The following is a 26,399-nucleotide window of genomic DNA, read 5'->3' as shown; positions in this document are numbered from 1 at the left end:
CGTTGTTACATGTACTGCAACGTTGGAGGCGGTTTATGGTAGAGAAATGAACATTAAATTCTCTGGCAACAGCTCTGGTGGACATTCCTGCAGTCAGCATGCCAATTGCACCCTCAAAACTTGAGACATCTGTGGCATAGTGTTGTATTACAAAACTGCACATTTTAGAGTGATCTTTTATTGTCCCCAGCACAAGGTGTACCTGTGTAATAACCATGCTGTTTAATCAGCTTATTAATATGCCACACCTGTCAGGTGGATGGATTATCTTTGCAAAGGAGAAATGCTCACTAACAGGGATGTAAACAAATTTGCACAACATTTGAGAGAAATACCTTTTTTGTTTATGTGGAACATTTCTGTGATGTTTTATTTCAGCTCATGAAAAATGGAGCCAACACTTTACATGTTGCGTTTATATTTTTGTTCAGTATATAAATATATATATATATATATATTGGGATGCAAACTAAAAATGGAATACATTTCAACTCTGTATCTGACATGGTACAGCCCATAACCATGTGTTTGAGGTGTTCACTTTTGTTTCAACGTAGAAAGTAAGTAAGTCTTAAAGATCACCAAGAAACACTCTGGGTGACCCTGATTTAGCCCACTGCAGTAAAAGGTTCATCTGTAAGAAAGGCCCTGAGACTTTAGGAATACTTTACTTGACTATCTAATTTTACTTTACTGAACTACATACAGTAATATCTATATATTAGATACGTAGCCAAAGTGCAGACGACTGACAGACAGAGAAGTATCCTTCCTCCTACCTTGCTTTCTGTGACGCCAGCTCGGACAACCAGCACCAAACCACTCCCAATATTACAATTATTCCTATGAAGGGGATGGAGAGAACAGGAGACTCAGACGAATGGATGTAGCTCTGGATGAAGGGAAGAAAACGAGGGACGGATGGATAGATATGGAGGGAGGAATGGAGAGAACGAAATAATAAATGAGTGGAGAGCAACGTTGACATATGGACACCACAAAATCACACAAATAATTCAAAAACGAAACGTGATATGGCATAAAGGGGGATGGAAGTCATGGCATGGACTTCAATGGAGAGAGAGAGAGAGGGAGAGAGAGAGAGAGAGAGAGAGAGAGAGAGAGAGAGAGAGAGAGAGAGAGAGAGAGAGAGAGAGAGATGGAGAGAGAGAGAGAGAGAACGAGAGAGAGAGAACGAGAGAGAGAGATGGAGAGAGAGAGAGAGAGAGAGATGGAGAGAGAGGGAGATGGAGAGAGAGAGAGAGAGAGAGAGGGAGATGGAGAGAGAGAGAGAGAGAGAGAGAGAGAGAACGAGAGAGAGAGAGAGGAGAGAGAGAGAGAGAGAGAGAGAACGAGAGAGAGAGAGAGAGAGAGAGAGAGAGAGAGAGAGAGAGAGAGAGAATTAGAGAGAGAGAGGGAGAGAGAGAGAGAGAGAGAGAGAGGGAGTGAGAGAGAGAGAGAGAGAGAGAGAGAGAGAATGGAATCAACAGACACAGAATAGGTGTGATGTGTTTTCTACAAAAACGTTCAAGTTTCCGCAAATGAAAACAAGAAATACAGCAAACACAATCGCAAAAAACTCACGCAGAGAAATGTGGAAGTCAGAAAACAGTTAGAAACAGTCAGAATGGACAACATACGTCCAAAAGCCTTGCAATAGATATGCAATATACCATTATTAATTCCTATCACTATGGTGAGCCCTGTGACCCCTGACCTCTAACCCCAGTGTGACCTCTCACCTGCCCCCCTCCAGCCAGCCTCTCCAACTCTGCCTTGCAGCGCAGTAGCTCCTCCTCCATCCCCGCCCTCTCCCTCTGGCTGCAGTCATATAGCACCTGTAGCTCCCTCAGCTCTGTCTTCAAACCGTCACACTGAGAGAGACAGAGTAGAGCAAACTATCTAATAATCATCGAATAATCACCTAAATGAAAGCTAGACAGTTCAGGGAGCATCGAAAATTCAAAAAAACACTGGATAGAGGACACGTTTTTCCAAATGTTTAGGGTGAGGAAATATATAACCAATTTTCATAACCAATCGGCCCTGGTTGATGACTGAATATGGCCCCTGAGGCAAAATTAGTTTGACACCCCTGGATCAATCCATCACATTTATAAAAAATAAAAAAAATGAAAATAGTAGAGGCGGGGTTGTAGTGGAACGGGTCGAGAGATTCAAGTTCATTGGTGTCCACATGACCAATGAACTCTCATGGTCCAAACACACCAAGACAGTTGTGAAGAGGGCATGACAACACCTTTTCCCCCTCAGGACACTGAAAAGATTTGGCATGGGTTCCCAGATCCTCAAAAGGTTATAACCTCTTCGGGTTAGGGGACAGTATTTTCACGTTCGGATGAAAAGCGTGCCCAGAGTAAACTGCCTGCTACTCAGGCCCAGAAGCAAGGATATGCCTATTATTAGTATATTTGGATAGAAAACACACTGGAGTTTCTAAAACTGTTTGAATGATGTCTGTGAGTATAACAGAACTCATATGGCAGGCAAAAACCTGAGAAAAACCCAACCAGGAAGTGGGAAATCTGAGGTTTGTAGTTTTTCAAGTCATTGCCTATCCAATGTACAGTGTAAATGGGGTCATATTGCACTTCCTAAGGCTTCCACTAGATGTCAACCGTCTTTAGAACATTGTTTCAGGTTTCTATTGTGAAAGGGGAGCGAATAAGACCAGTGGCTCAGCTGAAAGCCTTTAGTCGTTGATCGCGCGAGGCAGTCAGCACGAGCTCCGTTCCCTTTCCTTTCTAAAGACAAAGGAATTGTCCGGTTGAAAAATTATTGAAGATTTATGATAAAAAACATCCTAAAGATTGATTATATACATCGTTTGACATGTTTCTACGAACTGTAAAGGAACTTTTTTGACTTTTCGTCTGGACTTAGTGCCCGCGCCTTGTGCATTTGGATTAGTGAACAAAACACATGAACAAAAAGGAGGTATTTGGACATAAAGATTAACTTTATCGAACAAAACAAACATTTATTGTGGAACTGGGATTGCTGGGAGTGCATTCTGATGAAGATCATCAAAGGTAAGTGAATGTTTATAATACTATTTCTGACTTTTACTGACTCCACAACATGGCTGGTATCTGTATGACTTGTTTTGGTGGCTGAGCGCTGTACTCAGATTATTGCATGGTGTGCTTTTGCCGTAAAGCTTTTTTAAAATCTGACACAGCGGTTGCATTAAGGAGAAGTTTATCTTTAATCCTATGCATAACAATTGTATCTTTCATCAAAGTTTATGATGAGTATTTCTGTAAATTGATGTGGCTCTCTGCAAATTCGCAGGATGTTTTTGAGGCAAAACATTACTGAACATAACGCGCCAATGTAAACTGAGATTTTTGGATATAAATATGAACTTTATCGAACAAAACATACATGTATTGTGTAACATGAAGTCCTATGAGTGCCATCTCATGAAGATCATCAAAGGTTAGTGATTCATTTGATCTCTATTTCTGCTTTTTGTGACTCCTCTCTTTGGCTGGAAAATGGCTGTATGTTTTTTTGTGACTAGGCGCTGACCTAACATAATCGTATGGTGTGCTTTCGCTGTAAAACCTTTTTGAAATCTGACACGATGGCAAGAATTAACGATTACGATTAACAAGAAGTTAAGCTTTAATTTGGAGTATTGCACCTTTGAATATATGTAAGTTAAAATTCAGCTGATGTTGTCAAGGGGCTCCGCTAGCCGTAACAGGTTGCCATAATATGCACTTGGTCTTTTACCAAATAGGGCTATCTTCTGTATACCACCCCTACCTTGTCACAACACAACTGATTGGTTTAAACGCATTAAGAAGGAAAGAAATTCCACAAATTAACTTTGAACAAGGCACACCTGTTAATTGAAATGCATTCCAGGTGACTACCTCATGAAGCTGGTTGAGAGACTGCCAAGAGTCTGCAAAGCTGTCATCAAGGCTAAGGGTGGCACTTTGAAGAATCTCAAATATAACATATATTTAGATTTGTTTAACACTTTTTTTGGTTTCTATATGATTCCATATGTGTTATTTCATTGTTTTAATGTATTCACTATTATTCTACAATGTAGAAAATAGTAAAAAATAAAGAAAAACCCTTGAATGAGTAGGTGTGTCCAAACTACTGACTGGTACTGTATATACTAGGCGGTGTCAGAGGAAGGCCCAAAAAATTGTCAAAGATCCAGTCACCCAAGTCATAGACTGTTCTCTCTGCTACCACACGGCAAGCGGTACCGGAGCGCCAAGTCTAGGACTAAAAGGCTCCTTAGCAGCCTCTACCCCCAAGCCATAAGACTGCTGAACAATTAATCAAATGGCCGTCAGGACTATTTACATTGACCCCCCTGTGTTTTTACACTGCTGCTACTCGCTGTTTATTATCTATACATAGTCACTTTACAAATTACCTTGACTAACTTGTACCCTCGCACATTGACTCAGTACCGGTACTCCCTGTATATAGCCTCATTATTGTTATGTAATTTTTTTAAATGTAGTTTATTTAGTAAATATTTTCTAAACTCTATTTCTTGAACTGCGTTGTTGGTGAAGGGCTTGTAAGTAAGCATTTGACGGTAAGGTCTACACTTGTTGTATTCGGCGCATGTGACAACTACAATTTGATTTGATTTATTAACAAAGCCCTTTTTATATCCACAGATGTCATGAAGAGCTTTACAGTAACCTGGGTGATACCTCAAAGAGAAAGCAGACAAACACTCCCTGGAAGGAACACTTGTGGAACACCCCAGAACAGAGGTTATGTAAACAGCAGGCCAGGTTAGTGCACTGTGTTGTGTTGTCCATTACTGCAGTACCTAAAAATAAGTATTAGCCATTTGTGTGACAGGGTAGTCTGTGATTGGCCAGCTGCTTCTCTGATGTTTTATTTTGCTACTGTGCTACGTGTGGTGTGTGAGTCACTCAGTGTAGTTCTAAATGTGGTAGTGGGAGTCGCACTTTTCTGTGCCACAATGACCCACCTAAAACCTCCTTGAACCACCTAATCGTTTCTTGCCACAGCACAGCAGAAATTCAGTTGGCATCAATGACTACTGTTCCACCACTGTATCTTCTAATCATCTTCATCTTATGTAGCGTACCTGTCTCTGTACCAGTGAGGCCTTCTCCTCAGCTTGTTTCAGCTGGTCCCTTAGTGAGACGATCTCCCCAAATCCTCCATTCCAGCCGGTGGGGGTCATGGGCTTCCCATCGAACGAGATGTTCTTCTGAATGGACACGTCCTTCAGGCGGCAGTTGGTGCCTGTGCCCGTTGACTGGCAGTCTGCCATGGTCATGTAGCTCTCAGCCATGCCCCCCATCTCTGTGCCCACTCCGATCCCGGTGTCCTCTTCATCCTCCTTTAGGGACAGGTGGCTGTTGGAACTGGGATGGAGAGAGAGGAGACAAGAAAATTACACATTTATAAAGTGAATGAAAATGAACAATAACAAGAAGAATAAAAAACAAGAAGTTCAAGAAAATCAAGAAGAACCAACATTTTAAAATTTAAAAAAGAAGAACAAGAAGATCAACAAGAAAAAATTGAATAAGAAGAACCAAAACAAGAAGATAAAGATCAAGAAGATCACAAAGAATAACAAGAACAGCAACAAGAAGATAAAAAGAAAATAAGAAAAAAATATTAATAACAAAAACAAGGAGAAAAAGAAGAAAAAGAACACGAACAAGAAAAAGAATCTCAAGAAGATAAAGAAGAAGAAGAAACACAAGAACAATTTAAAGAAAAACAAGAAGAAGAAGAAGAAGAAAAACAAGAAGAAGAAGAAGAAAAACAAGAAGAAGAAGAAGAAGAAAAACAAGAAGAAGAAGAAGGAGAAAAACAAGAAGAAGAAGAAGAAGAAAAACAAGAAGAAGAAGAAGAAAAACAAGAAGAAGAAGAAGAAGAAAAACAAGAAGAAGAAGAAACACAAGAACAATTTAAAGAAAAACAAGAAGAAGAAGAAGAAGAAGAAAAACAAGAAGAAGAAGAAGAAGAAGAAAAACAAGAAGAAGAAGAAAAACAAGAAGAAGAAGAAGAACAAGAGAAACAAGAACAAAAATAACTAGAAGAAGAAGATTTTCTCACCCTGTCCTCTGCAGCTGTAGTCTCTCAGTCAGACGTCTGTTGTCATTCTTCAATGTCTCACACTCCTCCCTCAACGTGACACACTCCTGCTTCAGTGTTTCTACGTCTCCTGAACACACAGGACAGGTACAGGAGTCAGGACAGCACAGGACCATCACACCCCAGGGTCGTGTTCATTAGGTACGACCCAGGAGAAAATGGTCTGAAACAGAGTGAAATGGGGAGGTACTAGCAACACAGGTTCAGCCACAGGTAAACACTTTGCCGGTTTACATAAAGTATCAACTCTGAGTCCATACTCATGTGGCCTACCCCTCAAAACTATTCATCCTGTTGTATGTGCCCATGCACCTTATAAATAGTCAAGAGACTCAATGAGAGACCCAGAAAAACAAAGACCTGGTGTGTGTCTACCTAACGTCAGACTGGAATGTGACACCTATAAACCTGTGACCCAAACCTAGGGGTGTAAAGTACTTAAGTAAAAATACTTTAAAGTACTACTTAAGTAGTTTTGGGGGTATCTGTATTCCTTAAGAAATGTATTTACTGTTTACTTCATACATTTTCCTTAATACTGAAACATGCTCCTTACATTCTGAATGGACAGGACAGGAAAAGGGCCCAACTCACACACTTTTCAAGTTAACCTCCCTGGTCATCCTATGCATCAGATGCTGGTTGTGTTATTGCTGGTTGCATCATAGTTAGCAGAGGCGGACTGGCCATCTGGCATTTCAGGAAAATGCCAGACGGCTGGTCCATTTTTTTTGCCCATATAACTTGGTATTGTACGCAAACGGATGAATATCTGGCTAATAATAGGGGACTCAAGTAAAATAGGTGTAGGGGCTTCAAGGAGACAAATGGGCTAGTATGTTAGAAATGCCAGGGACAATATCTGGTCCCAGTCTGCCCCTGATGGTTAGCATCTCACAGTCAAACACATAGATCAAGACTGGGGTTTAATAAAATGGGTTGAGGAAAAGGCTGCAGCATTACAAATGTGTTTTACACCCCACCGCTTGCTCTCTCACAGTGAGCTGCAGGGGTGGTGGTGGGGGAGAGGGTGGGTGTGTTTGGGATACCAGAAGGGTGATGTCACACTGTGTTTGTCAGGGAATGAGGCAAGGCAGGGGGGGAGGCACGGTGACATCAGGGACTCTCTCCCAGTACATGACATCACTGCTGTGTTCTTGTAGAGAGGGTTAGGGTGTGACTCAGGGAAGGATGGCTTTACACAAGCTGTTTGCTGATGTTGCTTTGACCTGGCTGGTGGACATGAGATCAGCAAATGTACTGTGATGACCTTCCCAGATTTCATCTTGCCACGTGATGATCTCCAGCTCCTACTTCTGTCTCTTTCCTCTCCTCCCCCCTCTCTCTTTCTCCTGTCCTCCCCCTCCTCTCCCCACCTCCTCCCCTCTCCCTCTCTCTCTCCTGTCCCTCCTATCCTCTACCCACCTCTCCTCTACCCACCTCCTCCCAACCTCCTCCCCTCTTTCCCACCTCTCCTCCTCCACTCTCTCTCAGCTCCTCTCCTGTCCCTCCTCTCCTCTCCCCACCTCCTTCCCACCTCCTCCCCTCTCTCCCACCTCTCCTCCTCCACTCTCTCTCAGCTCCTCTCCTGTCCTCCTCCCCTCTCACCTCCTCTCCTCCTTCCCTTTCTCTCACTTCCTCTCCTCTCTCTCTCTCCTGTCCTCTCCTCACCATCCTCTCCCCACCACTTCCCCTAAAGCTCTCTTACCTCCTCTCCTCTCCTCCTCTCTCCTCTGACTCTTCATGCTGATCTCGGCACGGAGCGTGGTGATCTCCAGCTCGTACTCCTGTGCCTCCTCGTTGAGCCTCCCCAGCTCGGCCTGATGGCGACAAAGCTCCTCCTGTAGGGAGGCGATGTCGTTCTCCCTCTCAGCCGCCGACTCCTCAGCCGCCTGCTGCAGCAGTTGCACCTGTATTGAATTAATGAATAAATCAATCTCAGCAGCAGCACCTGTATTGAATTAAGGAATAAATCAATCTCAGCAGCAGCGCCTTCAACACAAGCAAGGAACCGTCACGAACTCACCAGCCTTAGAACTCGCAGAGAACACATACATACTTCTGGAACTAGTAACATAAAGTATCCTAATGTAAAGTGGAACAGCTTAAAGTAGTCACCTTAATGTGAAATATTACAAGTAAAATAAAGCAGTACCTCCTCCTGGGCCAGGCCTACCTCCTCCTGGGCCAGGCCTACCTCCTCCTGGGCCAGGCCTACCTCCTCCTGGGCCAGGCCTACCTCCTCCTGGGCCAGGCCTACCTCCTCCTGGGCCAGGCCGTGGGCCAGGCCTACCTCCTCCTCCTGGGCCAGGCCTACCTCCTCCTGGGTCAGGCCTACCTCCTCCTGGGCCAGGCCTACCTCCTCCTGGGCCAGGCCTACCTCCTCCTGGGCCAGGCCTACTCCTCCTCCTGGGCCAGGCCTACCTCCTCCTGGGCCAGGCCTACCTCCTCCTGGGCCAGGCGTAGCTCCTCGTGGGCCAGGCCTACCTCCTCCTGGGCCAGGCCTACCTCCTCCTGGGTCAGGCCTACCTCCTCCTGGGCCAGGCCTACCTCCTCCTGGGCCAGGCCTACCTCCTCCTGGGCCAGGCCTACCTCCTCCTGGGCCAGGCCTACCTCCTCCTGGGCCAGGCCTACCTCCTCCTGGGCCAGGCCTACCTCCTCCTGGGCCAGGCCTACCTCCTCGTGGGCCAGGCCTACCTCCTCCTGGGCCAGGCGTAGCTCCTCGTGGGCCTCAATCAGTTCGCTCTTTTTCTCCTCCTCCAGAGACTCAATCTCCTCCTGTACCAAACGCAGCTGGGCTACAGGGGAGGACACACACAAACAAACAGGAACAGGGGCTAACATGTACGTCGTTACAACAACGTTTATCAAAACGCTCCTTCGGGTACCTTGGCTGTTCCGCTTCATCTATTGATTCAACTTATCTAATCATCAAACTCAAACCTGATTCAACTTTCAAAACTATTCAACAAATCATCAAACTCAAACCTGATTCAACTTATCAACAAAATCATCAAACATCAAACAAACCTGATTCAAACTCAAAATCATCAAATCAAACTCAAACCTGATTCAATTCAACAAATCATCAAACTCAAACCTGATTCAACTATTCAACAAATAATCAAACCAAATCATTCAACTTATCAACTAAGTTCAGGGCTAATTCAAACCCAAAGGAGTTAATCATCAAACCCAAAGATTCAACAAATCATCAAACCCAAGAGGGATTCAACTAATCAACCAATCATCAGGTGTGCTAGTTCAGGGCTTTAAGGAGTTGGTATAGTCATGTGAGGGAGATGTGAGTGTGTGTGTGTGTGTGTGTGTGTGTGTGTGTGTGTGTGTGTGTGTGTGTGTGTGTGTGTGCGTGCGTACATATGGGTGTGCCTGTGAGAAAAGTTCTGTGTAATTTGTAGTATTAGCTGATGCAACTATTGGTAATATGCAGACTGAGATCCCCATGAGAAAAATGATGACACGCACATTTAACACGTTATAGTCAATCACACACTTTCCGTCCTATTAGAGACAACGGAATTCCATATGCTGATTGGATATTGATGAATTGACATTTCATGAATTTGTTTCCTACTTGCAGTCTCTGTGTTAAAGTTAGCATGACATGCGGTCTCTGTGTTAAAGTTAGCATGACATGCAGTCTCTGTGTTAAAGTTAGCATGACATGCAGTCTCTGTGTTAAAGTTAGCATGACATGCAGTCTCTGTGTTAAAGTTAGCAAGACATGCAGTCTCTGTGTTAAAGTTAGCATGACATGCAGTCTCTGTGTTAAAGTTAGCATGACATGCAGTCTCTGTGTTAAAGTTAGCATGACATGCAGTCTGTGTTAAAGTTAGCATGACATGCAGTCTCTGTGTTAAAGTTAGCAGACATGCAGTCTCTGTGTTAAAGTTAGCATGACATGCAGTCTCTGTGTTAAAGTTAGCATGACATGCAGTCTCTGTGTTAAAGTTAGCATGACATGCAGTCTCTGTGTTAAAGTTAGCATGACATGCAGTCTGTGTTAAAGTTAGCATGACATGCAGTCTCTGTGTTAAAGTTAGGTACATATTACAGTACATGACACTTCAGTATTTCAGTATTATGGAAATAACCCTGGTGTAGAAATTAAAATTATTTAGCTAATAATTGTGGGACTTAGAAAAAAAATGGACCAGTGCGGAGGCTTCGAGGAGAATAATGGGCTAGTGTGTTAAAAAAGCATTAATGAAATGCACATTTAGTCAGAGGGCCTACATGGCTGCAGACAGTACCTTGCAGGTTGTGGACCTGTCGTGCGAAGGCTTCTGCCTGATGAGCGCTGGTCAAACGCTCATCCTCCAATAGACCTGTATGGGGCAGAGAGAGAGACAGAGAGAGAGAGAGAGAGAGAGAGAGAGAGAGAGAGAGAGAGAGAGAGAGAGAGACAGAGAGAGAGAGAGAGAGAGAGAGAGAGAGAGACTGATGGAAAGTGGTGTTGGGGGTAAAACCTACGACATTATAAAATCCATGTACACAAACAACAAGTGTGCGGTTAAAATTGGCAAAAAACACACACATTTCTTCACACAGGGTCGTGGGGTGAGACAGGGATGCAGCTTAAGCCCCACCCTCTTCAACATATATATCAACGAATTGGCGCGGGCACTTGAAAAGTCTGCAGCACCCGGCCTCACCCTACTAGAATCCGAAGTCAAATGTCTGCTGTTTGCTGATGATCTGGTGCTTCTGTCACCAACCAAGGAGGGCCTACAGCAGCACCTAGATCTTATGCACAGATTCTGTCAGACCTGGGCCCTGACAGTAAATCTCAGTGAGACCAAAATAATGGTGTTCCAAAAAAGGTCCAGTCACCAGGACCACAAATACAAATTCCATCTAGACACTGTTGCCCTAGAGCACACAAAAAACTATACATACCTTGGCCTAAACATCAGCGCCACAGGTAACTTCCACAAAGCTGTGAACGATCTGAGAGACAAGGCAAGAAGGGCATTCTATGCCATCAAAAGGAACATAAATTTCAACATACCAATTAGGATTTGGCTAAAAATACTTGAATCAGTCATAGAGCCCATTGCCCTTTATGGTTGTGAGGTCTGGGGTCCGCTCACCAACCAAGACTTCACAAAATGGGACAAACACCAAATTGAGACTCTGCATGCAGAATTCTGCAAAAATATCCTCCGTGTACAACGTAGAACACCAAATAATGCATGCAGAGCAGAATTAGGCCGATACCCACTAATTATCAAAATCCAGAAAAGAGCCGTTAAATTCTATAACCACCTAAAAGGAAGCGATTCCCAAACCTTCCACAACAAAGCCATCACCTACAGAGAGATGAACCTGGAGAAGAGTCCCCTAAGCAAGCTGGTCCTGGGGCTCTGTTCACAAACACAAACACACCCTACAGAGCCCCAGGACAGCAGCACAATTAGACCCAACCAAATCATGAGAAAACAAAAAGATAATTACTTGACACATTGGAAAGAATTAACAAATAAACGGAGCAAACTAGAATGCTATTTGGCCCTACACAGAGAGTACACCACGGCAGAATACCTGACCACTGTGACTGACCCAAAATTAAGGAAAGCTTTGACTAGGTACAGACTCAGTGAGCATAGCCTTGCTATTGAGAAAGGCCGCTGTAGGCAGACATGGCTCTCAAGAGAAGACAGGCTATGTGCTCACTGCCCACAAAATGAGGTGGAAACTGAGCTGCACTTCCTAACCTCCTGCCCAATGTATGACCATATTAGAGAGACATATTTCCCTCAGATTACACAGATCCACAAAGAATTCGAAAACAAATCCAATTTTGAAAAACTCCCATATCTACTGGGTGAAATTCCACAGTGTGCCATCATAGCAGCAAGATTTGTGACCTGTTGCCACGAGAAAAGGGCAACCAGTGAAGAACACACACCATTGTAATTACAACCCATATCTATGCTTATTTATTTTATCTTGTGTCCTTTACCATTTGTACATTGTTAAAACACTGTATATATATATATATGACATTTCTAATGTCTTTATTGTTTTGAAACTTCTGTATGAGTGATTTTTACTGTTAATTTTTATTGTTTATTTCACTTTATATATTCACTTTATATATTATCTACCTCACTTGCTTTGGCAATGTTAACAGATGTTTCCCATGCCAATAAAGCTATTGAATTGAATTGAATTGAGAGAGAAAAGAGAGAGAGAGAGAGAGAGAGAGAGAGAGAGAGAGAGAGAGAGAGAGAGACAGAAAGAGAGGCAGAGAGAGAGAAAGAGAACAAGAGAGAGAAAGAGAGAGAGAAAGAGAGCAAGAGAGAGAGAGAGCGAAAGAGAGCAAGAGAGCGAGAGATAGAGAAAGGAGAGCGAGTCAGAGAGAGAGAGAAATGAGAGAGAGCGAGAGAGAGAGAGTAGCAAATCACTCTACAGTGACATTCTATGTGAGGACCTAAGTTTGGACCTCCTCTCCACACCTCAGCCTTGATTGGGTGGTCACCATGGATACCTAGAGGCATGGAGAGGCCTCCCCGAAGGGGAACAGCTGTAGTGGGTGGGGAGAAGCTGTGTGTGTGTGTAGTGTGTGTGTGTGTGTGTGTGCGTGTGTGTGTGTGTGTGTGTGTGTGTGTGTGTGTGTGTGTGTGTGTGTGTGTGTGTGTGTGTGTGTGTGTGTGTGTGTGTGTGTGTGTGTGTGTGTGTGTGTGTGTGTGTGTGTGTGTGTGTGTGTAGTGTGTGTGTGTGTGTGTGTGTGTGTGTGTGTGTGTGTGTGTGTGTGTGTGTGTGTGTGTGTGTGTGTGTGTGTGTGTGTGTGTGTGTGTGTGTGTGTGTGTGTGTGTGTGTGTGTGTGTGTGTGTGTCAGCAGTGGCCTGAAGAACAGCTGAGCATGCCTGGTGGGTGGGGCCCAATGGGAGTATCCCAGACTTCCTGTCCCCAGCGAACAGGGAGTGATGACATCACAATGCGGTCTAGGACACCCCATGCCCTGAATATGTCAGAGACACAAGAGGGGTCATAAGCCTGCCCCTCAAAATCCAAGTGACCTCTGTGACCAGGCCCCTGATATGTTTAGAGGCATTCAGGTTGCTAGGGGGACACCTGACAGCCCTTCTGCCTGTTCAGATCAGAGTCTCCTGAGGCTCTATCCAAGGGGACATGTGTAACAGAATGTGTGGACAGAAGTGAGCTGGTGTTACAATTGTTGTTAGTGGTTGCTATGCGTTATACAGTCCTTTACTAAACTCAGCAATAAAAAGAAACGTCCTCTCACTGCGTTTATTTTCAGCAAACTTAACATGTGTAAATATTTGTATGAACATAACAAGATTCAACAACTGAGACATAAACTGAACAAGTTCCACAGACATGTGACTAACTAACTAAATGGAATAATGTGTCCCTGAACAAAGGGGGGGTCAAAATTGAAAGTAACAGTCGGTATCTGGTGTGGCCACCAGCTGCGTTAAGTACTGCAGTGCATCATGGACTGTACCAGATTTGCCAGTTCTTGCTGTGAGATGTTACCCCACTCTTCCACCAAGGCACCTGCAAGATCCCGGACATTTCCGGCGGGGAATTCTGGCCCTCACCCTCCGTTCCAACAGGACCCAGACATCTCTGGGGGGAATGGCCCTAGCCCTCACCCTCCGTTCCAACAGGACCCAGACATCTCTGGGGGAATGGCCCTAGCCCTCACCCTCCGTTCCAACAGGACCCAGACATCTCTGGGGGAAATGGCCCTAGCCCTCACCCTCCGTTCCAACAGGACCCAGACATCTCTGGGGAAATGGCCCTAGCCCTCACCCTCCGTTCCAACAGGACCCAGACATCTCTGGGGGAATGGCCCTAGCCCTCACCCTCCGATCCAACAGGACCCAGACATCTCTGGGGGGAATGGCCCTAGCCCTCACCCTCCGTTCCAACAGGACCCAGACATCTCTGGGGGGAATGGCCCTAGCCCTCACCCTCCGATCCAACAGGACCCAGACGTGCTCAATGGGATTGAGATCCGGGCTATTCGCTGGCCATGGCAGAACACTGACATTCCTGTCTTGCAGGAAATCATGCACAGAACGAGCAGTATGGCTGGTGGCATTGTCATGCTGGAGGGTCATGTCAGGATGAGCCTGCAGGAAGGTGTTGGGGAATAATCAAAATAGTTGGGTAACATAGATAAGATGTTTTATTTTCATGATATGCTTGTGAGTTACTTCTCATCAGAATGTATCTTGTTGTACTATAGTGGTGGCCGTTTGCAGTTATCCTTTCTCTGTCCTGGGGTCAGTTACTTCTCATCAGAATGTATCTTGTTGTACTATAGTGGTGGCCATTTGCAGTTATCCTTTCTCTGTCCTGGGGTCAGTTACTTGGGCCGCAGAGAGGGGAGGGGTCAAGCTTGTCTTCATATGTAAACATATCTTTTAAACCAATTATCTCTTGGCTCCACAATGTCTGTGTGCCAGTCACTGTGTCTCTGTGATCTTGTCCAGGAGGGGTGTATTTGATATATGCCTGTTGATAGGTTTTGTTTTATGGTCCTGAGAACGAGATAAGAACATAGTTTAGGAGACAAAGCTGAACGATAATTTATAGCCAATGCTGTCTGGCTATGTGTGTCTTTGCTATAAAGGATCTCAGTTGCAATGTGTAAGGACTCTCAGAGAATTCATTTATAGACACTGAATTGATCTGAGAGTCACAGGATTGTGATGGAGCTCATATAATTAAAGATTGACTTTATGATAACTCTGACTTGTGTGTGGTTTGCTCTCATGATTTGGTAAATACAGGAAATTTCCACTACAAAGGGTACCACATGAGGGAGGAGGATGTCTTCCCTGTAACTCACAGCGCTGAGATTGCCTGCAATGACAACAAGCTCAGTCCGATGATGCTGTGACACACCGCCCCAGACCATGACGGACCCTCCACCTCCAAATCGATCCCGCTCCAAAGTACAGGCCTCGGTCTAACGCTCATTCCTTCGACGATAAACGCAAATCCGACCATCACCCCTGGTGAGACAAAACCGCGACTCGTCAGTGAAGAGCACTTTTTGCCAGTCCTGTCTGGTCCAGCGACGGTGGGTTTGGGCCATAGGCGACGTTGTTGCTGGTGATGTCTGGTGAGGACCTGTCTTACAACAGGCCTACAAGCCCTCAGACCAGCCTCCCTCAGCCTATTGCGGACAGTCTGAGCACTGTGATTGTGCGTTCCTGGTGTAACTCGGGCAGTTGTTGTTGCCATCCTGTAACAGTCCTGCAGGTGTGATGTTCGGATGTACCGATCCTGTGCAGGTGTTGTTACACGTGGTCTGCCACTGCGAGGATGATCAACTGTCTGTCCTGTCTCCCAGTAGAGCTGTCTTAGGCGTCTCACAGTACGGACATTGCAATTTATTGCCCTGACCACATCTTCAGTCCTCATGCCTTGCAGCATGCCAAAGGCACATTCACGCAGATGAGCAGGGACCCTGGGCATCTTTCCTTTGGTGTTTTTCAGAGTCAGTAGAAAGGCCTCTTTAGTGTCCTAAGTTTTCATAACTGTGACCTTAATTGCCTACCATCTGTAAGCTGTTAGTGTCTTAACGACCGTTCCACAGGTGCATGTCCTTTAATTGTTTATGGTTCATTGAACAAGCATGGGAAACAGTGTTTAAACCCTTTACAATGAAGATCTGTGAAGTTATTTGTTTTTTTACGAATTATTTTTGAAAGACAGGGTCCTGAAAAAGGGACGTTTCTTTTTTTTTGCTGAAATTAGATGATATTATTATGTCTAATTACCCATTTATTGTAATGCTATGTTTATTATGTACAGTATATTTATTCATCTCTCTCTCTTTGGACAGATAACCACATCCATCTCATTTGTCCTTATTATGAGACGGTGGCAGTGGAGTCACAGACCAGCCCAACTGGAGAGCCTGTCAGTCACAGACCAGCCTAACTGGAGAGCCTGTCAGTCACAGACCGGCCCAACTGGAGAGCCTGTCAGTCACAGTCCAGCCCAACTGGAGAGCCTGTCAGTCACAGTCCAGCCCAACTGGAGAGCCTGTCAGTCACAGACCAGCCCAACTGGAGAGCCTGTCAGTCACAGACCAGCCTAACTGGAGAGCCTGTCAGTCACAGACCGGCCCAACTGGAGAGCCTGTCAGTCACAGTCCAGCCCAACTGGAGAGCCTGTCAGTCACAGTCCAGCCCAACTGGAGAGCCTGTCAGTCACAGACCGGCCCAACTGGAGAGCCTGTCAGTCACAGTCCAGCCCAACTGGAGAGCCTGTCAGTCACAGACCAGCCCAACTGGAGAGCCTGTCAGTCACAGACCAGCTCAACTGGAGAGCCTGTCAGTCACAGACCAGCCCAACTGGAGAGCCTGCTAGAGTAGACAACTGAGGCTGAACTTAGCACGCATTGAGCTGAGTGTGTTCACTATGTCCTCAGTACTAAGGTCTTAGTGTGGTCACTATGTCCTCAGAACTAAGGTCTTAGTGTGTTCACTATGTCCTCAGTACTAAGGTGTTAGTGTGTTCACTATGTCCTCAGTAGTAAGGTCTTAGTGTGTTCACTATGTCCTCAGTACTAAGGTCTTAGTGTGTTCACTATGTCCTCAGTACAAAGGTGTAAGTGTGTTCACTATGTCCTCAGTAGTAAGGTCTTAATGTGTTCACTATGTCCTCAGTACTAAGGTCTTAGTGTGTTCACTATGTCCTCAGTACTAAGGTGTTAGTGTGTTCACTATGTCCTCAGTACTAAGGTCTTAGTGTGTTCACTATGTCCTCAGTACTAAGGTCTTAATGTGTTCACAATGTCCTCAGTACTAAGGTCTTAATGTGTTCACTATGTCCTCAGTACTAAGGTCTTAATGTGTTCACTATGTCCTCAGTACTAAGGCCTTAGTGTGGTCATTATGTCCTCAGTACTAAGGTCTTAGTCAGTTTGACTATCTCATCATTTCCAGAATGATGATGCAGCTCTCTATTCAGGGACGATGAGGAACTGATCCTGTCCGAGATAAACATTTACAAAGAACAGAGGACAGACCTAGAGACTAGTCTGTCGCTGGCGATCTCAGGGGAGATAGCGTGACCGTCGCATGCCACTGCTAATGCACCACAGATAACTAGCTAGCGGTTTCACATGGACTTCTCGCTTACCCTGCAGCTCGTGGAAAGCCTCCTGGTGTTTGTTGGATATCTCCCGGGCCCCTTCTAACTCCAGGAGGAGCTGCAGCACCTGACTCCTCAACTCCTCCAGCTCCTGCTCCTCAGACAGAGGCTCCAGCTGCTCCCTCCTACCCTTCTCCTCCTAGTTATATAGAGATATATACAGTGTTATAAACTGGGTGGTTCGAGCCCTGAATGCTGATTGGTTGAAAGCCATGGTATATCAGACCGTATACCACGGGTATGACAAAACATTTATTTTTACTGCTTTAATTGAGTTGGTAACCAGTTTATAATAGCAATAAGGCACCTCAGGTGTATGTGATATACGGCCAATATACCACGGCTAGGGGCTGTTCGTAGGCGCGACGCAACGCGGAGTGCCTGGATTCAGCTCTTAGCCGTGGTACCCTCTCGGGCCTTATTGGTTAATCAGATTGGTAAGAAGTAAGTAAACCTTGTCTGAGCTAGAAAGACCCATAGCTAGACAGCTACTTTGTTAATCCCTGAGGAGAAATGTCCTTTAAAAAAGCAGCAGATTAAAATTCAAGGGTAAAAGACATACATTAAATATACATTAAGATATAGATTAAGATATAGATTAAGATATAGATTAAAACAAGAGTAAAATGTATACAGTACAAGGCTAAAAACTGGATACAAAGTCAAGAGCCATATAGTGTTATCAACATGCCAGATGATTATAAACCACCAAAATATAACATCAACGAATAGCATCCTAAGACAGCATCAATAAATAAAATCGCTCCTCTACCTCCTCATCCTCTACTACTTCTACCTCCTCTACCTCCTCCCACTCCTCCTCTACCTCCTCCTTCTCTACCTCCTCTACCTCCTCCTCCTCTACTACCTCTACCTCCTCTACCTCCTCCTTCTCTACCTCCTCCTCCTCTACCTCCTCTACCTCCTCCTCCTCTACTACCTCTACCTCCTCTACCTCCTCCCCTTCCTCCTCTACCTCCTCCTCCTCTACCTCCTCTACCTCCTCCTCCTCTACTACCTCTACCTCCTCCCCCTCCTCCTCTACCTCCTCTACCTCCTCCTCCTCTACTACCTCTACCTCCTCTACCTCCTCTACTACCTCTACCTCCCTACCTCCTCCCCCTCCTCCTCTACCTCCTCCTTCTCTACCTCCTCCTCCTCCCCCCCCTCATCATCCTCCTCCTCTACCTCCTCCTCCTCCTTCTCCTCCTCCACCTCCTCTACCTCCTCCTCCTCTACTACCTCTACCTCCTCTACCTCCTCTACCTCCTCCTCTACCTCCTCTACCTCCTCCTCCTTCTTCTCCTCTACATCCTCTACCTCCTCCTCCTCTATTACCTCTACCTCCTCTACCTCCTCTACCTCCTCCTCCTCTCTACTACCTCTACCGCCTCTACCTCCTGCTTCTCCCCTCCTCCTCTACCTCTACCTCCTCTACCTCCTCCTCCTCCTCCTCCTCCTCCTCCTCCTCCTCCTCCTCTACCTCCTCCTCCTCCTCTACCTCCTCCTCCTCCTGATATCTGTCCATCGTCTCCTTTTCGTTATTCTCCTCCAGTACTCCTCTCTCCTTGGCGGTGATCTCGTTGTCCATATTGGGGCTCAAGCTGGGGCTGCTATGTGGTTTCAGATCTTCACAGGGCTCATCTGAGAAGGAAAGAATACAGAATTATACCATGGTTAAAAACAGAATTATAGGTGGTTCAAAACATATAGTCTACCATGGAAACACCTCTTCAGACCACTCAGCTATAAATTCTCAGGTGCTTTTTTATTTTAAGAGCCAGTTTCCCAGACACAGATTGGACTAAAAAGCACTTTGAATGAAGAATCTCCATTGTTTTTTAGTCAGGGAGTATCTACAGGCTTAATCTAATCTTGCTCCTGGAAACCAGACTTAAGGCTATTATCGTATGTTTACTTTCATAAGAACTGCTTCAGAGATGTCTCTGGGCCTGTGCAGTATACAAGAGCGCCATCTAGTGGAAATAATCATACGGTGCAACAGAAATCCATGGCTCAACGTCTGTTTTCACCCAGCATGTAGTTTGTTCATACTGACACAAATGGTATAATACAGGAGGACAAATAACTCATTTTGAATCATTCATACATCATTTTAAAGTTTTTTCATAATTTGTAAATAACTATTTTTACTAACCTTTACAAATGTGGGAGTTATGATTAATACCTGGTGAGCAAACTTTGCAAATTCCATAAAACGTTTATCACTGAACGTTAATAGAACGTGGTTTTTGTTAAGAGACTGGATGTAACATTGGTCAGGAAGAAATGTCACTATACAAGATAGAGCTCCAATGTAGTGCACTTAGAGCTCCAATGTTAGTGCACTTAGAGCTCCAATGTTAGTGTACTTAGAGCTCCAATGTTAGTGCACTTAGAGCTCCAATGTTAGTGCACTTAGAGCTCCAATGTAGTGGACTTAGAGCTCCAATGTTAGTGCACTTAGAGCTCCAATGTTAGTGCACTTAGAGCTCCAATGTTAGTGCACTTAGAGCTCCAATGTTAGTGCACTTAGAGCTCCAATGTTAGTGCACTTAGAGCTCCAATGTTAGTGCACTTAGAGCTCCAATGTAGTGCACTTAGAACTCCAATGTTAGTGCACTTAGAGCTCCAATGTTAGTGCACTTAGAGCTAGTGCACTTAGAGCTCCAATGTAGTGCACTTAGAGCTCCAATGTAGTGCACTTAGAGCTCCAATGTTAGTGCACTTAGAGCTCCAATGTTAGTGCACTTAGAGCTAATCCAATGTTAGTGCACTTAGAGCTCCAATGTTAGTGCACTTAGAGCTCCAATGTTAGTGCACTTAGAGCTCCAATGTTAGTGCACTTAGAGCTCCAATGTTAGTGCACTTAGAGCTCCAATGTTAGTGCACTTAGAGCTCCAATGTTAGTGCACTTAGAGCTCCAATGTTAGTGCACTTAGAGCTCCAATGTTAGTGCACTTAGAGCTCCAATGTTAGTGCACTTAGAGCTCCAATGTTAGTGCACTTAACAATGTTAGTGCACTTAGAGCTCCAATGTTAGTGCACTTAGAGCTCCAATGTTAGTGCACTTAGAGCTCCAATGTAGTGCACTTAGAACTCCAATGTTAGTGCACTTAGAGCTCCAATGTTAGTGCACTTAGAGCTCCAATGTAGTGCACTTAGAGCTCCAATGTAGTGCACTTAGAGCTCCAATGTAGTGCACTTAGAGCTCCAATGTTAGTGCACTTAGAGCTCCAATGTAGTGCACTTAGAGCTCCAATGTAGTGCACTTAGAGCTCCAATGTAGTGCACTTAGAGCTCCAATGTTAGTGCACTTAGAGCTCCAATGTAGTGCACTTAGAGCTCCAATGTAGTGCACTTAGAGCTCCAATGTAGTGCACTTAGAGCTCCAATGTTAGTGCACTTAGAGCTCCAATGTTAGTGCACTTAGAGCTCCAATGTAGTGCACTTAGAGCTCCAATGTTAGTGCACTTAGAGCTCCAATGTAGTGCACTTAGAGCTCTAATGTAGTGCACTTAGAGCTCCAATGTAGTGCACTTAGAGCTCCAATGTTAGTGCACTTAGAGCTCCAATGTTAGTGCACTTAGAGCTCCAATGTTAGTGCACTTAGAGCTCTAATGTAGTGCACTGACATTTACTAAACAAGACAACAAGTCAACCTCTCAACCTGCTTACAAAGCTTTCTGAATACCATGAAACAGTGGGATTTATAAATTCAGTCGCATGGAATTAATTTACAAAGACATCCAGGCATGTCAACGTTGGAAACATTGTAACCTAGCAACATAGCTCAGAATTTCTCCGTCTCTCCAGAAGGTGGTGTTAGAGGAAGCTACAGTCATGATTGTTTTGCTGCCCCGGAGACCCAAACACTGATATTTTAGTAAAAGCTCAGGTGATACAAGGGAGCAAAACAGTGACATTCCCCCTTTTTCTCTATGTATTGGACCTTCTATTCTTCCTGCTATAAGAAAAACATTCATTGAGCTAGTGATTGGCTACAGTCAGGACAGCGGGAGGGAGGGAGGGAGGGAGGGAGGGAGGGAGGGAGGGAGGGGGAGGGAGGGAGGGGAGGGAGGGGGAGGGAGGGAGGGAGGGAGGGGGAGGGAGGGGGAGGGAGGGAGGGAGGGAGGGAGGGAGGGAGGGAGGGAGGGAGGGAGGGTCAGCATGTCTAAGAAGTTACAGTGAGTCACCGCTCAGCGATGTGCCTCAGTATCATAACACCACACTGAAATAACACCCCGTTCACACACTGAAATAACACCACTCTGAAACTACTGTTCTGACTAGAGACACTGAAATGTGATAAAACACCACCAACTCACAACAGCTGTTCTTACCGTCAACATTGTTTCAGTGAGCTACTGAACTAAGAGCAACTTGAAGCAAACCCAAATGCTTTTAGATTAACGCTACTATGTCAACACACGGGGATTGTCTTTCAGACAGCCTATGATAGCCTATCAGGAAATAGGAATATTTATCACTACTACAGATTGACATTATCCTACACACACACACACACACACACACACACACACACACACACACACACACACACACACACACACACACACACACACACACACACACAGTATTAAAGCACTCCTCCAATATTGAGAGAGAGAAGAGAAAGAGAGAGAGAGAGAGAGAAAGGGAAAGAAAGAAAGAAAGGAAGGAAGGAAGGAAGGAAGGGAGGAAGGAAGGAAGGAAGGAAGGAAGAGAGGGAGAGAGAGAGAGAGAAAGGAAAGAAAGAAAGAAAGAAAGAAAGAAAGAAGAAAGAAAAGGAAGGAAGGAAGGAAGGAAGGAAGGAAGGAAGGAAGGAAGGAAGGAAGGAAGGAAGGAAGGAAGGAAGGAAGGAAGGAAGGAAGGAAGGAAGGAAGGAAGGAAGGAAGGAAGGAAGGAAGAGAGAGAGAGAGAGAGAGAGGTCAAGAAAGAGAGAGAGAGAGGTCAAGAAAGAGAGAGAGAGAGAGAGAGACAGAGAGAGAGAGAGAGAGAGAGAGAGAGAGAGGTCAAGAAAGAGAGAGAATGCGAGAGGAGAGATTCATACAGATGGACACAAAACAGCACAAGCCGTAACCAAAATATCCAAACAATCTTAGATAACTTTCTGCATACCACATTCACTCACAGTAAAGAAGGCATCAATCTAGCAGTAAAAAAAAGCAAAGAGACCCAAATAATGGTGAATTACGCCTTCATTACTGTGAGACAACCTGTTAGGGATGATGCGAATTTTCGCAGCTTTTTGTAAAAAATCGCGCAACATTTCAACGTCCTGCTACTCATGCCAGGAATATAGTATATGCATATGATAAGTATGTGTGTATAGAAAACGCTCTGAAGTCTCTAAAACTGGTTAAATCGTGTCTGTGGCTATAACAGAACGTGTTTAGGAGTAAAAATCCAAGGAAAAACTGTTCACCAAAAACACAAAAAAAATATTCATCCGCCAGTCAATGTATTGTCTAAGGCGATAGAAAATAAATGAGGTTCCCATTACAATGCCTACAGCTTCCACACAATGTCGCCAGTACTGGCATTTCATGGCTGGTTTATCCTTGGTGAGATGACGTATAGGCACTTCCTGTCTTGGGGCGCACCGGAGGATGTTATGAAAGTGGAAAAATGGACGATGATTTCAAGACTTGCTGCTATCGAATACAGATCGCCCTGTGATCAATTTGATCGATTATTAACGTTTATTAATACCTAAAGTTGGTTTACAAAAGTAGTTTGAAGTGATTTGTAAAAGTTTATAGGCAACTTTTGTAATTTTAAAAAGTGACGTTGCGTCTTGTAAACCTGAATTTTCCTGGATCAGACCGGCCTTCATAAAATTACATTTTGGGTGTACAATGACGGATTTAATCGGGAAAAAGACCCAATTGTGATGTTTATGGGACTTATAGGAGTGCCAACAAAGAAGCTCGTCAAAGGTAATGAATGTTTTATATTTTATTTCTGCGTTTTGGGTAGCGCCGGCTACCGCTAAATCTTTTGTTTAGGTCTCGTACCTTGCATGTGTGTTTTAATGAAAGTTTGAGTTTTATCGAGTACTACAGGTGGCGCTCTGAAATTGCATGGATTTAGGTTCCTTCACAGGAACTAAATGCCGCATCATCCCTAAGAGGATTTATTAAAACTCTAGAAACGTAACACTCAGAACCAAAAAATCACAGTACAACAGCAAGCAGCTGACACAAATTGAGGAGTCCATAAACACAAACAACTTCTGGAAAAATTGGAAAAAACTAAAAAAATCGTAACAAGAGGCATCATCGGTACAAAATGGTGACATATGGACCCATTTCAAACACTCTACGACACCGTTCAAATTGACACAAACGCAGAACAACGCCAAATTCATGAGAAGTTGAATGGATTAGAAAAAGCTATAAAGGACAATCAAAATCCATTGGACTCCCCAATTACTGACCAGGAGCTCTATAAGAAACTTCATGCCTTCAAATTTAAAAAAGCATGCGGACCTGATGGCACCCTAAATGAAATGCTCAAACTCACTAGTGCAAAATTTCAATTGGCTATATTAAAACTGTTTAATTTGATCCTGAGTGTAGGTTATTTCCCTGACATCTGGAATCAAGGACTCATAACCCCAATCTTTAAGAACGGAGACAAATTTGACCCTAACAATTACAGAGTAATTTGTGTGAACAGTAACCTGGGGAAGGTTTTCTGTAGTATTATAAATGTAAGATTTCTAAACTTCCTTAAAACTTGTTTGGGACTTGGTCCCTGTGCCGGGATCAAATCAGCGGAAATTTCAAGAGCGCCACCAATAGTTTTTGATAAAACTCAAACTTTCATTAAAACACACATGCAAGGTACTGAATTAAAGCCACACTCGTTGTGGCTTTAATCTAGCCACCAATCTAGCCACCATATATATATATATAATATGCCATTTGTACTGTCTTTATTGTTTTGAAACTTCTGTATGTGTAATGTTTACTGTTAATTTCTATTGTTTATTTCATTTTGTATAATATCTACCTAACTTGCTTTAGCAATGTTAACCCATGTTTCCCATGCCAATAAAGCCCCTTGAATTTAATTGAATTGAGAGAGAGAGAGAGAGAGAGAGAGAGAGAGAGAGAGATGAGAAAGCCGCATGGGACAGAGAGTAAAACATTAGATCTAGTTAATTGGTAGTGACGTTCACATGTTCTACAGTAGCCCAGCGGGCCCAATCTCAAAGCTCAGGGGAAACATGTACCCTTCACGACATGTTCCATATACCATCACAGTAAGTGTAGAGCTACATTCATATTCATGTGACTTCACCGGAAGGCTAAACAAAACAATAAATCCTACTTGTAATATTGTTCATGTCTCTAAAAAGTCTGTTAGCTTATTAAGGCCTGCAAGGGTTTTGGTGCATGTGCGTTGGGTGAGAGTGTCTCATTAAAGTTTGATGCTGTTGTAATGAGTTAGTAATGAAGAGGAGTAAAAGAGGAAGGAGAGAGAGAGCATCAGTCATATCCTGTCCCACTGGTACCTAGCTAGCTAAAATACACTTGCTAAGTATTTATATATGAATCTAGGGCCAGGGATTCTATCCAATCACGTACAGTTGAAGTCAGAAGTTTACATACACCTTAGACAAATACATTTAAACTCCGTTTTTCACAATTTAATTGTAGAAAAATTCCCTGTCTTAGGTCAGTTAGGATCACCAGTTTATGTTAAGAATGTGAAATGTCAGAGTAATAGTAGAGAGAATGATTTATTTCAGCTTTTATTTCTTTCATCACATTCCCAGTGGCTCAGAAGCTTACATACACTCAATTAGTATTTGGTAGCATTGCCTTTAAATGGTTTAACTTGGGTCAAATGTTTCGGGTAGCCTTCCACAAGCTTTCCACAATAAGTTGGGTGAATTTTGGCCCATTCCGCCTGACAGAGCTGGTGTAACTGAGTCAGGCTTGTAGGCCTCCTTGCTCGCACACAATGTTTTCAGTTCAGCCAACAGATTTTCTAAAGGATTGAGGTCAGGGTTTTCAGATGGCCACTCCAATACCTTGACTTTGTTGTCCTTAAGCCATTTTGCCACAACTTTGGAAATATGCTTGTCCATTGTCCATTTGGAAGACCTATTTGTGACCAGGCTTTAACTTCCTGACTGATGTCTTGAGATGTTGCTTCAATATATCCACATAATTTTCCTACCTCATGATGCCATCTATTTTGTGAAGTGCACCAGTCACTCCTGCAGCAAAGCACCCCCACAACATGATGCTGCCACCCCCATGCTTCATGGTTGGGATGGTGTTCTTCAGCTTGCAAGCCTCACCCTTTTTCCTCCAAACATAACGATGGTCAATATGGGCAAACAGTTCTATTTTTGTTTCATCAGACCAGAGGACATTTCTCCAAAAAGTATCATCTTTGTCCCCATGTGCAGTTGCAAACCGTAGTCTGGCTTTTTTTATGGCGGTTTTGGAGCAGTAGCTTCTTCCTTGCTGAGCGGCCTTTCAGGTTATGTCGATATAGGACTCGTTTTACTGTGGATATAGATACTTTTGTACCTGTTTCCTTCAGTATCTTCACAAGGTCCTTTGCTGTTGTTCTGGGATTGATTTGCACTTTTCGCATCAAAATACATTCATCTCTAGGAGACAGAACGTGTCTCCTTCCTGAGTGGTATGACGGCAGAGTGGTCCCCATGAAGTTTATACTTGCGTACTATTGTTTGTACTATTGTTTGTACAGATGAACGTGGTACCTTCAGGCGTTTGGAAATTGCTCCTAAGGATGAACCAGACTTGTGGAGGTCTACAATTTTTTTCTGAAGTCTTGGCTGATTTCTTTTGATTTTTCCATGATGTCAAGAAAAGAGGCACTGAGTTTGAAGGTAGGCCTTGAAATACATCCACAGGTACACCTCCAATTAACTCAATTTATGTCAATTTACCTATCAGAAGCTTATAAAACCATGACATAATTTTCTGGAATTTTCCAAGCTGTTTAAAGGCACAGTCAACTTAGTGTATGTAAACTTCTGACCCACTTGAATTGTGATGCGGTGAATTATGAATTATAAATGAAATAAT

The 26,399-nt window shown here is 44.0% G+C and overlaps 1 protein-coding gene across 5 annotated transcripts in view; it reads right to left on the bottom strand.

Moving 5' to 3' along the window:
- LOC112218926 (coiled-coil domain-containing protein 136) overlaps positions 1-26,399 on the bottom strand; it is a 44,335-nt gene that overhangs the window by 2,765 nt on the left and 15,171 nt on the right. For 3 of the 5 annotated variants that reach the window (XM_042301842.1, XM_042301841.1, XM_042301840.1), the window contains 9 exons: positions 18,821-18,963; positions 17,308-17,458; positions 10,425-10,499; positions 8,596-8,948; positions 7,859-8,060; positions 6,112-6,220; positions 5,126-5,408; positions 1,743-1,874; positions 780-892 (listed from right to left, as the gene is read on the bottom strand). In XM_042301842.1, the coding sequence (XP_042157776.1) occupies positions 780-892; positions 1,743-1,874; positions 5,126-5,408; positions 6,112-6,220; positions 7,859-8,060; positions 8,596-8,948; positions 10,425-10,499; positions 17,308-17,458; positions 18,821-18,910 (1,508 nt within the window). In that variant the 5' untranslated portion in view covers positions 18,911-18,963. The remainder of the gene's footprint in view (positions 1-779; positions 893-1,742; positions 1,875-5,125; positions 5,409-6,111; positions 6,221-7,858; positions 8,061-8,595; positions 8,949-10,424; positions 10,500-17,307; positions 17,459-18,820; positions 18,964-26,399) is intronic. The other 2 variants (XR_006079408.1, XM_042301843.1) reach the window with 2 other exon arrangements.

Source organism: Oncorhynchus tshawytscha, linkage group LG19, assembly GCF_018296145.1.
Source record: "Oncorhynchus tshawytscha isolate Ot180627B linkage group LG19, Otsh_v2.0, whole genome shotgun sequence".
Taxonomy (NCBI): domain Eukaryota; kingdom Metazoa; phylum Chordata; class Actinopteri; order Salmoniformes; family Salmonidae; genus Oncorhynchus; species Oncorhynchus tshawytscha.
This window is presented reverse-complemented; position numbering and strand designations above follow the sequence as displayed.